Source organism: Cynoglossus semilaevis, chromosome 18 (genome assembly GCF_000523025.1).
Source record: "Cynoglossus semilaevis isolate Cse_v1.0 chromosome 18, Cse_v1.0, whole genome shotgun sequence".
Classification (NCBI taxonomy): Eukaryota; Metazoa; Chordata; class Actinopteri; order Pleuronectiformes; family Cynoglossidae; genus Cynoglossus; species Cynoglossus semilaevis.
In genome coordinates this window covers 1,855,861-1,866,276 of record NC_024324.1, presented here as the reverse complement: position 1 = coordinate 1,866,276, position 10,416 = coordinate 1,855,861, and the positions used below count along the sequence as shown (strand labels likewise).

Genomic DNA, 10,416 nt, shown 5'->3' with positions numbered 1-10,416 from the left:
AAGAGCGTCTGTTGATGAAACTGGTCCAAGATGGAAGGTGAGTAAACGTCTCTTCACCTTCATACGTGTTTGTGGAATTCAACCAAATTGACCTGTGTACTGCTGCTGTCGTGAAACATCTTCATGATGACCTTTGACCTCCTCCTCTTCCAGTGCTGCGTCTGTAAACCATGGGAGACTGGAACTTCCTTGGAGGAATTTTGGAGGAGGTGCACATCCATTCCACCATGGTGGGAAAGATCTGGCTCACCATCCTCTTCATCTTCCGAATGCTGGTGTTGGGCGTGGCGGCGGAGGACGTTTGGAACGACGAGCAGTCCGACTTCATCTGCAACACAGATCAGCCCGGCTGCAGGAACGTCTGCTACGACCACGCCTTCCCCATCTCCCTCATCAGGTACTGGGTGCTGCAGGTGATCTTCGTGTCCTCGCCCTCTCTGGTCTACATGGGCCACGCCATCTACCAGCTGAGAGCGCTGGAGAAGGAGCGCCACTGCAAGAAGGTGGCGCTGCGTCGGGAGCTGGAGGCGGTGGATTTGGAGCTGGTGGAGGTGAGGAGGAGGATCGAGAAGGAGATGAGGCAGGTGGAGCAGGGGAGGCTCAATAAGGCCCCGTTGAGAGGGTCTCTGCTCTGCACCTACGTGGCCCACATCGTGACCCGTTCCATGCTGGAGGTCAGCTTCATGATGGGCCAGTACGTCCTCTACGGACCCCACCTGAGCCCGCTGTACAAATGTGAGCAGGAGCCGTGTCCAAACGTGGTGGACTGCTTCGTGTCCCGGCCCACGGAGAAGTCCGTCTTCATGATGTTCATGCTGGCCATCGCCTGCATCTCGCTCTTCCTCAGCCTCCTGGAGATCATGCACCTGACCTTCAAGAAGCTGAAGAAGGGCATCCTGGACTACTACCCCCATCTGAAGGATGACCTGGACGAGTTTTATGTGGACAAGTCGAAGAAGAACTCGGTCGTGCATCAGGTTCACAAAGGAACCTCAGTGGGACACAAGACCACCATCGCCACCGCTCCGAGTGGCTACACCTTTCTGGTGGAGAAGCAGGGAAACGGACCCAACTACCCTCCACTCCATACCTCTGCTGGTCTGACGCCCACACAGGGGGGTGCAGGTCCAAAACCACAGGGCTGTAAGGACAGTAAGGAGGGGACATCACGTCCCACAGAGAAAAACAGCTCCTCCAACAACACCAGCAGTGAAACCCGTTCTCCTCCCACCAACAAGCAGGAGGAGCAGGAGGAGCCGGAGGAGCCGGAGGAGCCGGAGGAGCGGACCTTCCCAAATCACAAAGACCTGGAGTTTCCCACGCTGCCCGTGGCCGACATCTTCTCCTGCTCCGCTCTCTCAGGGATCGGCAGGAAGTCTCGGAGGGTGAGTGCTTTGTGGAACTGCTCCACCGTGGTGGAGGGAAACGGCACCGACAGCAGTGACTCCTGCCCGGGGCTGGGCAGCTGCGTGGCCCCCAGAACCAGTCTGTTCTCCAGGTCGGACAGCAGGAGGCCGACCAGATCTCAGAGCCCGGAGTCTGCGGAGGAAATGAGTTCAGCGTCTCGACACAGCCGGGACAGCAACAGCCCCGTCACCTCCTCTCCGAACCGCAAGGGATCGGCAGTGAGCGTAGGCAGCAACAGACGAGCCCTCACTGATCTGCAGATATGAATTCATTCAGACCTGGGGCGATCTGATTGGTCCTGCTGCGACGCTCCTCCTCCAGTAATCTCCGACATTTGTCACACATCTGCGTGGTCTCCAATACAGTATGAACTTCACAGTTTTTCTGTCGCACTTTAAGTTCAATATACTGTATGTGTTGCTAGACAGAAAGAGGGAAGAAAGTGTAGTCTGCTGGTCTGATCGGTTCTGAAATCTGTTGATGGAGGTTTGTTCTCTGCTGGTTGAAAGTGTTCGTCTCTGGTTGAGGTTCTCTGAAGTGTTTCAGCTAATGTTCCTACACCTCTTCTTCTTCTACTCGTTGTTTCTTTGAACCTGAACTTCACTCTTGGTCCTTCATACCAGGTGTTAATACCAGGTGTAAAAAGGATGACTCATTTTCACCGGTCATACCAGGTGTTAATACCAGGTGTAAAAGATGAGAGGGTCCCCCCACCCTCTCATCTCCATGTTGGAAACACACAAACACCAACCGACGGGCGTCTAATGATTCTGTCTGGCTCAGGCTCAGCTGTGGGAACGGAAAAGTGCAGCGATCCATCCTGCTGCTCCGTGTCGTTACGCAACCAGATGTTTTTAAAATCAGTCCAGCTACGGCTCAAACATGATGTTCCAGAAATGTTGTTAAAAGTCAATGATATCAACAATATAAAGATCAAACAGCAACAGGCGAATGATTGGTTTTTAATTTTTATCTTTTTTTTTTTTCAAAAATTGAAGTTGATATCAGTAAAATGTTTAAGATGGTTCTGTTGTTGATGTGCTGTTTCAGGAATGACACAAATTCAAATGCTGAAAAAAAAAATTAAAAATTTATTGTTGCATAACAAAAAAAGTGACTCCCTTCACCATGTAACGGAACCACCGGCATAACGGCCACAAACATACGCTACAACAAAAAAAGTCTAATAGTGATGAATACATTTATATTTAAACATATGTGACTTCAAATAAAAAGCTTTCCACTGGTCTATTCAGCTGGTTTCTCCTCCGGCGCTGGTTCACACTGCATCAGCTGTGGAGGACAGGGAGGTCAGAGCGGCAGAACGTTTGTAGATACTGTGGAACCCCGAGTGTGTGTGTGTGTGTGTGTGTGTGTGTGTATCTCACCTTGTTCTTCAGCTCGTTGTTCTCCTCTGTGAGAGCCTCACACTTCTGCTGAAGTTCAGAGATCTCCGTGCGGAGGGCCTCCACGTCTGCTGGATCTGGACCTGCTGCACCCAGGTGAAGCTTGATGAAGCTGCGGACCAGAGTCAAGGACCATGTGTACAGTACGCACCAGATGCTACATCTCACATTTTAGACCGAGTTTTGCCTAAATTCCAAAATAGAAATGGAGACTGTTGCGTTCGGCGGAGAAAGGATACTCCAGTGCATTGTTGGGTTTGTCTGGCTCCTCGTAAAGTGCCACCAAAACTGCAGTCAGAGAAAAATGGAGATGAAAAATGTGGGAAAACAAAACGTTGCATCAGAACATGGATTATGGACGGAAGCGACAGAAATAAACTGTATTTGTTCACAAGATATAAGATGTGAAATAAGACGGTGTGCTGCACCTTCTATAAGCTGCTGTAGGTCCAGACCAGGGGGACCAAAGTCCTGGTCCGAGGGCTGGGTGTGGCCCACAACTAGATGTCAATAATGATTTACTTTTACTATTTATTATTTATAGGTTTGTTTATTCATTAACATTACACAACGGCATTCTGGTGTAATATGGTATTTATAAGATTAAACAAGGAAAAAAAAACAACTTTTTTTTTTATAATATCGGGGTTTTTTTTCTGGAATGACCCCTAGGGGAAATTCTTTCTCTCCTATTCTCCCGTTCTAGTTTCACGTTTCTTTAGACATCACAGATCTTTGGCCACTCAAGACTTTTATTATTATTATTATTATTTTAAAACATTAACTCACTGCTTGTTAGCGTGTCCAGAACTCCAGACTTCTCCAGGTATCTCCTGAACTGTTCTCGCTTCGACTCCGAGGCCTGGAACACAGCAGATATTTCACTCTTTACCACAAACATCGACAAACGTTAACACACGTTTAAATGTCCAGGTTGTGTTAAATAAACATTAACCTGAAGGTTACTTCAACCTCTGTTTCCTAGCGGTTTCCGCGTTTAGCACATACTGCTTTAGCAACAAACTTTTTTCATATATATATATAAAAATAGTGAATTTAAAGGTATACGCTGCAGGTGAATACTTACTCTGTAATGCGCCATGACAGTGGTGACAGCCGTTTAATTACCGTTTGTGTAACACACTCTGTTGAATTCGGTTTCAATCATCAGCAGCTGTTTCTTTTAGGTTGTGTTTCTGTTTTGTTTGGTTCACGACATCAAGAGCGATCCCGCCGTTGCCATAACAACAGTTTTACGACTTTAAACTGTAAATTTTATAATAAATGTATTAATTTTTCTCTCTCTATCCGTGTATGGAGGAAAATGTCTTGACAACGTGAAATAAGAGACGAATTTGTGCTATTTACAAATGTCATGAAGTGTGTTGAGTTCACGTGTTAAGCGAAGAACTCGTGTTGCCAGGTTGTGGAAATGAAGGGGAATTTATTCAAGTGAAGCAGACACTGTGGTTGTTTGGATACTTGTCTTCGTCGTTGTTACTGTGATCGCGTGGCTTTTGACGGGTGATACTTATTGGGTTGCCGTTGACCACATACATATGTTGGCCTTTAATCCCATTGCCTTTTATCCACAAAACAAGGGTTTTAGCAGGCAGTGCTGTTTCTTATTATAGTATAGTTATAGTCAGTGTTTGTTGACGCAAGACACCATGAATCATCCTCAATATTTGCTTCTAAAGGCATTCTAAATATATTTTATTACAAGCTGCCCTTTACAGAATTGTCAATGTCAATGGTGTAAAACTGATCTTACTAAAATGAAATGAAAATGGAAAATTCTAGATGAGGGCAATAATGTAGCATAACAGATGCCAACTACTTTAAGGCGCCACGAAAATAAAACACAAAATAATTTCCAGAAAATAAAAATAAAAAAACAACTGATTTTGTATAGGGTAACAAACAACCATCTTTATCCTATACGTACTTTGTGTCCTATAATTAACGACGAGGAACTAGAAACACACCTAAAAAATCTATACACTAAAACGAATTTAATAGGATCAAATTGTTTGTCCTAAGAGGTTAACCTTATATGTTCATATATTTCCCTTTTCCTACTGTGGTTGATACAAACATATTTACGTTTTTATTTGTTTTAATTCCTGTTTATAAATATAATTTGCAACGCGGTGTTTTTTCAAAAGACTTAAAAATGTCCAACCTGGCAACCTCGCTGAAGGCGGAACCACATGGAAGGGCGGGTCAGGCGATAGTCGCTTTCTATTACGTCACGTCCGTAGCGCTGATTAGTATAATATGTATTAGTCAGTTTGACAGCATTAGAGTGTTATCCTATCTGTTTATAAGTTTGCGGTTGTCAGCAAACTCCCGTGGTTCATGTGACGGGTGTGTATTTCCCTGTTGGAAAACAGCAGCGGCTTGTTGTTTTACCATCAGTGTAATGACAAAAGGAACGGAATGAGACGCGGTGTTCTCGTCGTTTTTAATTTACAGCACAAACGAGTTGGTCTCCAAGCCAAAGTCTACGACGAGGTAATATGTCATATGTTGTCATAAATTCCTTTTTATGTTTTAACAACATACATAGGAGTAAAATTGTATTTTTCCAGATTTAATTAAACTATTGTAACGATACGTTATAGTCTTAAATGTCATGATGATTCTGAGCTGAAATGTTTTATAATGTTGAGCTTTTCGCGATTGTATATAGGATTGTATATAAATATAATACAAGTAACGTAAGTCTGTATATATTCATATACACCTAATGTCTTCACGCTGTTTGTGCAGAATTTAATCTTAAATTTCGCTCTTCTTTTGTCCTCAGAAAAAAAGTAATTTCCCAAGATTGTCAGAATATTTACCCTTTAACAAACCTCAACGTTCAATATTAATGAGTCTAAATTTCGCTTGAGGTCCTAACTAACTCAAATAAGTTACTGAAGAAAAATGTTCGATCAAGGAGCGACCGTGGTTTGTACAAATACTACTGTAAACCACTGTAACCTGACGTGTGATTTACAGTAAATCACTTCATCGTTGGAGTGATAGATCAGTTTGACAGCTATCAGATGGTTATTGTTGTTGGTGTGCGGTGACGCAGTGGTTCTGTTTTTGGAACCAACTAAGGACTTGGACCTTTAAATATCACATTCCAATGATTCCCATCAGATACTGGGGATTTGATGAATGAGAAGAGACTGATAAATACAGAACTTTGAGGATTATTGACACGGTGTCCTGTCTCGAGGTCTGTGCACTCGCCCACAATCAATGAGAATCTTTTTTAGAAAAGCTCCAGTCAAGTTTCTTGGCTTTACATGTTATTCTCCCGAAACGTCACAGAAATGTCAATAACACCAACTACCTGTATTATTATTAAAATTGTTATTAATTATCTCCAGTTCAAAAATGACCTGTCACTCAATTCTACTTCATTTATAGATTCTCTTTGTGTCCCGCTAAGTCAACGTTCTTAGCTTAGCTTAGTTTATCTTAGCTTAGCTTAGCTTACGACAACAGCGACTGAAGCGCAGGTTCTCTGGTCTTAATGACAGGCTCTGGAGGAGGAGAAATTATTTCTCAACTCTCAACGTCAAACCTGTTTGTACATGTTTGAAAACTAAACACAAAAGGGAGTGTGTTTACATTTGTGCTTAAATGAAAAGAAAACTCTTAAGGGAAGAAAAATAGCTACTGAAACTGTATAAAGTCACTGAAATAAACAAACACACACACATATACATATATATATATAGTAAAATGAGAAATAATCAGAAAAAAAAATCAGAAGTTGGACAGAAAAAGGTAAACGCTTAAATAAATGTTAGCTTAAATTAAGCTGATAGCAAATCATGGATTTAGTTCAAAGCTTAGTTCAAAGTTTACCAAATCATTTTTTGTATTTTTTAAGAAATGGACCAGAAATCATTCACACAAATGGCTCGGCCCAGCCAGATTTTGGAAGCCCTGCTTTTACTTTTAAATTATTTTCTTGGTCTCTTCTCAGTCCTTCACCGTCATGACTCACTGACCTCAGCTCCCAGATTTCAATACTTGCCCAGATCTGCCCCCAGTCATGGCGGCACCTAGTGGCTACTCCATTATCTCCACTCATTCAGACAGTGAGGACAGCGAACCCCTGCTGGACAGAAATGAAGGTAACCCTCAGATTGTCGGCTGATTTGTCAATATTTGTCCAATAATCTGGTCATTTGTGTTTGTTTATGTCTTGATTTCTATTTCCTGTTTGAGTGACGTTGACTCACTCCTGAGCCGTTGCTCTTCATTCACTTTAAACTAACCTTAATCTTTACACGTACCTTAAAGTTAGCTAACAACAAAGCCAGAGGTAGCTCCTAAATATCTAACGGTTAGCCGGTGGTTATTTTACAAAAAGACCAGAATAATTTTCCAGACTGGGAGCAAAAAAGAAATCTTTCTACTCTGATGAAAAGGAACACATTAAATGTCATTTCCTGCCCAGGCTCGTCAACTCAACATGCAATGTTTTGATTGTCTTTTGTATAACTTTGAATTAACTAATCTAAGTAATATGTCACTCTGTGGTTGGTTGACGACCTTGAGCCATCGCTCTGCTCTGTGTGGAAGGTGAAAATACTGAGGATATTTAGGATTTTTATTAAAGATTTTCTGTTTAGTTTTTTTTGTTAATCTTTTCTGCTGTTCAGTCCATTTTTGGCCCGTTCTTTTTGGCTAACAGTGCAGTGCAATATATGAAGTTTTCTGTGCAAATACCTGCAGTGATTGACTGACTTAACCGTGTCCGTCCGCCCAAAGCGGTTCCTCCTAAGTGCTGCTCGACTCGCCTCAACCTGGCCTTCCTCATGTTTCTGGGCTTCGCCGTGGTCTACGGTCTCAGGGTCAACCTCAGCGTGGCCATGGTTGCCATGGTGAACACCAGCGACCCCTCATCTGCCAAGAACAGGTCGGTGGTCCACGCCTGTCCTCTGCCCTCAGACACAGACAACACCACGGACACTTTCCTTCAACCCCAGGGGGTAAATATAACAGAGTGTTCATGTCTGTAGGAGTTGACGTTGACGTCGTCACCTCATCGTCTCTCTGTCGGTTCCTGTTCTTGTTCCTGTTCCTCAGGTTCCTCAGTACACCTGGGACACCGAGACCCAGGGCTGGCTCCTGGGGGCCTTCTTCTTCGGGTACTTGTGCACCCAGATCCCCGGCGGTTACCTGGCGGGTCATTACGGTGGCTCTCTGTTTCTGGGTCTGGGAGTTTTGGGCACAGCCGCCCTCACCCTCCTCACCCCTCTCGCTGCCCAGCTGGGCTCCACCTGGCTCTTTGCTCTGCGAGCCGTGGAGGGGTTTGGCGAGGTAGAAAAAAAAAAAAGGTTTTGTCCTTGAATGTGATTTTACACTTGTGTGTGTGTGTGTTCGGTAATGTTTGACCTCTGTTCCAGGGCGTGACCTTTCCAGCCATGATGGCCATGTGGGCCAGGTGGGCGCCGCCGCTGGAGCGCTCCAGCCTGATGACGCTGTCGGGATCTGGAGCCAACTTTGGAGCCTGCCTGGCTCTGCCGCTCACTGGACTGATCTGCCAGACCATGGGCTGGCCGGCGGTCTTCTACCTCTGCGGTGAGGGACCCCCGCCAGGAAAGCGAGTCTCCCCGTCCGTGTCGACCTCTAACCCTCTGCTCGTCTTTCAGGCGGGGCCGGCTGCCTCTGGTCCGTCTTCTGGTTCATGTTGGTGTCAGATGACCCTCGCACGCATCGACGAATCAGCAAAAAAGAAAAAGATTACATCATCAACTCCATCGGAGCTCAGGTGAGACGTGGAACGTTAACTGGGGATTTTCCACCTAGTGGCAGGTTCTGTATTTGCAGTTTCACTGGTTGTTAAAGTTTGTCGTCATCAAGTCATATGACTGGTTAAACTTTTGCTTCACAGAGCAGTTTTTTTTTTCAACGTTTCCACTTCCTGTTTGCAGTTTTTCCATTTCTTCTTCCTCTTTTCACTTCTTTTGTGACAAAACTTTAAACAAAAAAACCTGAAACGAACTTCTGGATTTTTGACCGTTCACAGGTCTGAACAGGAAGTTCATCTCCAGCCAGATTTCTTCTTCGTGTGTTGATGCGTCTTGTTTCTTCTCTGACCAGGGAACAGGTCACGGCTGGTCGGTCCCAGTGCTGCAAATGATGATGTCCGTCCCCCTGTGGGCCATGATCGTCACCCAGATGTGCTCCAACTGGGCCTACTACACGCTGCTCACCTCTCTGCCCACCTACATGGACAACATCCTGCACTTTGACCTCAAATCGGTGAGGCTCGCGCGTCGTTTCTGTTCACAGCGATTTCACGGCCAAATCTTTTTGGTCTCGTTCAAAGACACGTCTGTGCTTCTGTCCTCAGAACGGTTTCCTGTCCGCTCTGCCGTACCTCGGTGCGTTTGTGATCTCCGTCCTGTCGGGCATCGTCGCAGACGCGCTCATCGAGAAGAGGGTTTTCAGTGTCACCTTTGTTCGAAAACTCTTCACAGCCTTAGGTAGAGACCCGTTCACACCCGTTCACACCCGTTCCCACCCGTTCACACTTGTTCACACCCGTTCACACCCGTTCACACCTGTTCACACCCGTTCCCACCCGTTCACACTTGTTCACACCCGTTCACACCCGTTCACACTTGTTCACACCTGTTCACACCCGTTCACACTTGTTCACACCCGTTCACACCCGTTCACACCCGTTCCCACCCGTTCACACCCGTTCACACCCGTTCACACTTGTTCACACCTGTTCACACCCGTTCCCACCCGTTCACACCCGTTCACACCTGTTCACACCTGTTCCGACCCGTTCACACTTGTTCTGTCCATTCTTTTTTTACAATGGTTTACATTTGTATCCATCTTTTCACACTATTTCACACCAGTCTACAACTGTTCACACCAGGTTACACGTATTCACACTATTTTGTTCACACATATTTACGCACATTCATATCCATTTTACACACGTTCACACTATTTTATGCACATTAACACCGACGTTCACACCACAATTAAAATGTGTTCACACCACTTAACACTTATTCACACCTGTTTCAATGCCATGATCACGACACAAATGTACAAAAACGTAAATGTAGCTATGCTGCCTCCTGGTGGACAAACATCTCTACACTGTTTCTCAGCCCAGAACTCTAACGGCACTTTACCATGAATCATTAGTCATATAATCACAATATAGCGCCCCCTGTCTCTCCTCCACAGGTCTCCTGTTTCCCGCCGTCTTCCTGATAGCCGTTTGCTACGTCGGCTGCAGCCACGCCCTCACCGTCACCTTCCTCACGCTCTCCACCACCACTGGTGGAATCAGTTCTGCAGGAGTCTTCATCAACCAGATCGACATCGCCCCTCGGTCAGTGTGGCCCACTGTGTGGCCCACTGTGTGGTCCACATCTTTAGGAAGGATGTTTTCATTTAGTGTGGATTTACTGTTTGTCTCAGTCGATTGAAGTGAGGCTCACTGCCATCATTTAGGGGGGGTGCGGGGGTGGGGGGGCAGGAGTTTGACAACCCCACTTTAACAGACAATGACCCAGAGAACAGACTGGGTTCTGGTCCAGTCCTGGTTCCTGAA

The 10,416-nt window shown here is 45.3% G+C and overlaps 3 protein-coding genes across 4 annotated transcripts in view; 2 read left to right on the top strand and 1 right to left on the bottom strand.

Annotated features, from left to right (window-relative positions):
- The first annotated feature begins 22 nt into the window (after nt 1-22).
- gja9b (gap junction protein alpha 9b) lies at nt 23-2,068 on the top strand. Its single transcript, XM_008331033.3, has one exon. The coding sequence runs from the start codon at nt 171-173 to the stop codon at nt 1,671-1,673; it is 1,503 nt and encodes a 500-aa protein (XP_008329255.1). The 5' UTR covers nt 23-170; the 3' UTR covers nt 1,674-2,068.
- Nucleotides 2,069-2,475: 407 nt separating this feature from the next.
- On the bottom strand, nt 2,476-4,342 carry mycbp (MYC binding protein). 2 transcript variants are annotated; one of them, XM_008331034.3, is made up of 6 exons: nt 3,901-4,342; nt 3,603-3,675; nt 3,242-3,313; nt 3,053-3,101; nt 2,796-2,925; nt 2,476-2,700 (listed from the first exon to the last, which is right to left on the bottom strand). In XM_008331034.3, exons 1-6 carry the CDS (start codon nt 3,913-3,915, stop codon nt 2,656-2,658), a joined length of 384 nt encoding a protein of 127 aa, XP_008329256.1. In that variant the 5' UTR covers nt 3,916-4,342; the 3' UTR covers nt 2,476-2,655. The 2 variants fall into 2 exon arrangements, with proteins under 2 accessions (XP_008329256.1, XP_008329258.1); XM_008331036.3 differs by lacking the exon at nt 3,242-3,313 and having other exon boundaries at nt 3,901-4,333.
- A 749-nt stretch (nt 4,343-5,091) lies between these two features.
- Nucleotides 5,092-10,416, top strand: part of LOC103393913 (sialin) — a 7,291-nt gene continuing 1,966 nt past the window's right edge. The window contains exons 1-10 of the mRNA XM_008331032.3: nt 5,092-5,330; nt 6,808-6,958; nt 7,599-7,819; nt 7,917-8,150; nt 8,237-8,411; nt 8,483-8,601; nt 8,934-9,095; nt 9,187-9,319; nt 10,047-10,198; nt 10,403-10,416. The exon at nt 10,403-10,416 is cut by the window's right edge and continues 106 nt beyond it. Coding sequence (XP_008329254.1) covers nt 6,877-6,958; nt 7,599-7,819; nt 7,917-8,150; nt 8,237-8,411; nt 8,483-8,601; nt 8,934-9,095; nt 9,187-9,319; nt 10,047-10,198; nt 10,403-10,416 — 1,292 coding nt within the window. The 5' untranslated portion in view covers nt 5,092-5,330; nt 6,808-6,876. The remainder of the gene's footprint in view (nt 5,331-6,807; nt 6,959-7,598; nt 7,820-7,916; nt 8,151-8,236; nt 8,412-8,482; nt 8,602-8,933; nt 9,096-9,186; nt 9,320-10,046; nt 10,199-10,402) is intronic.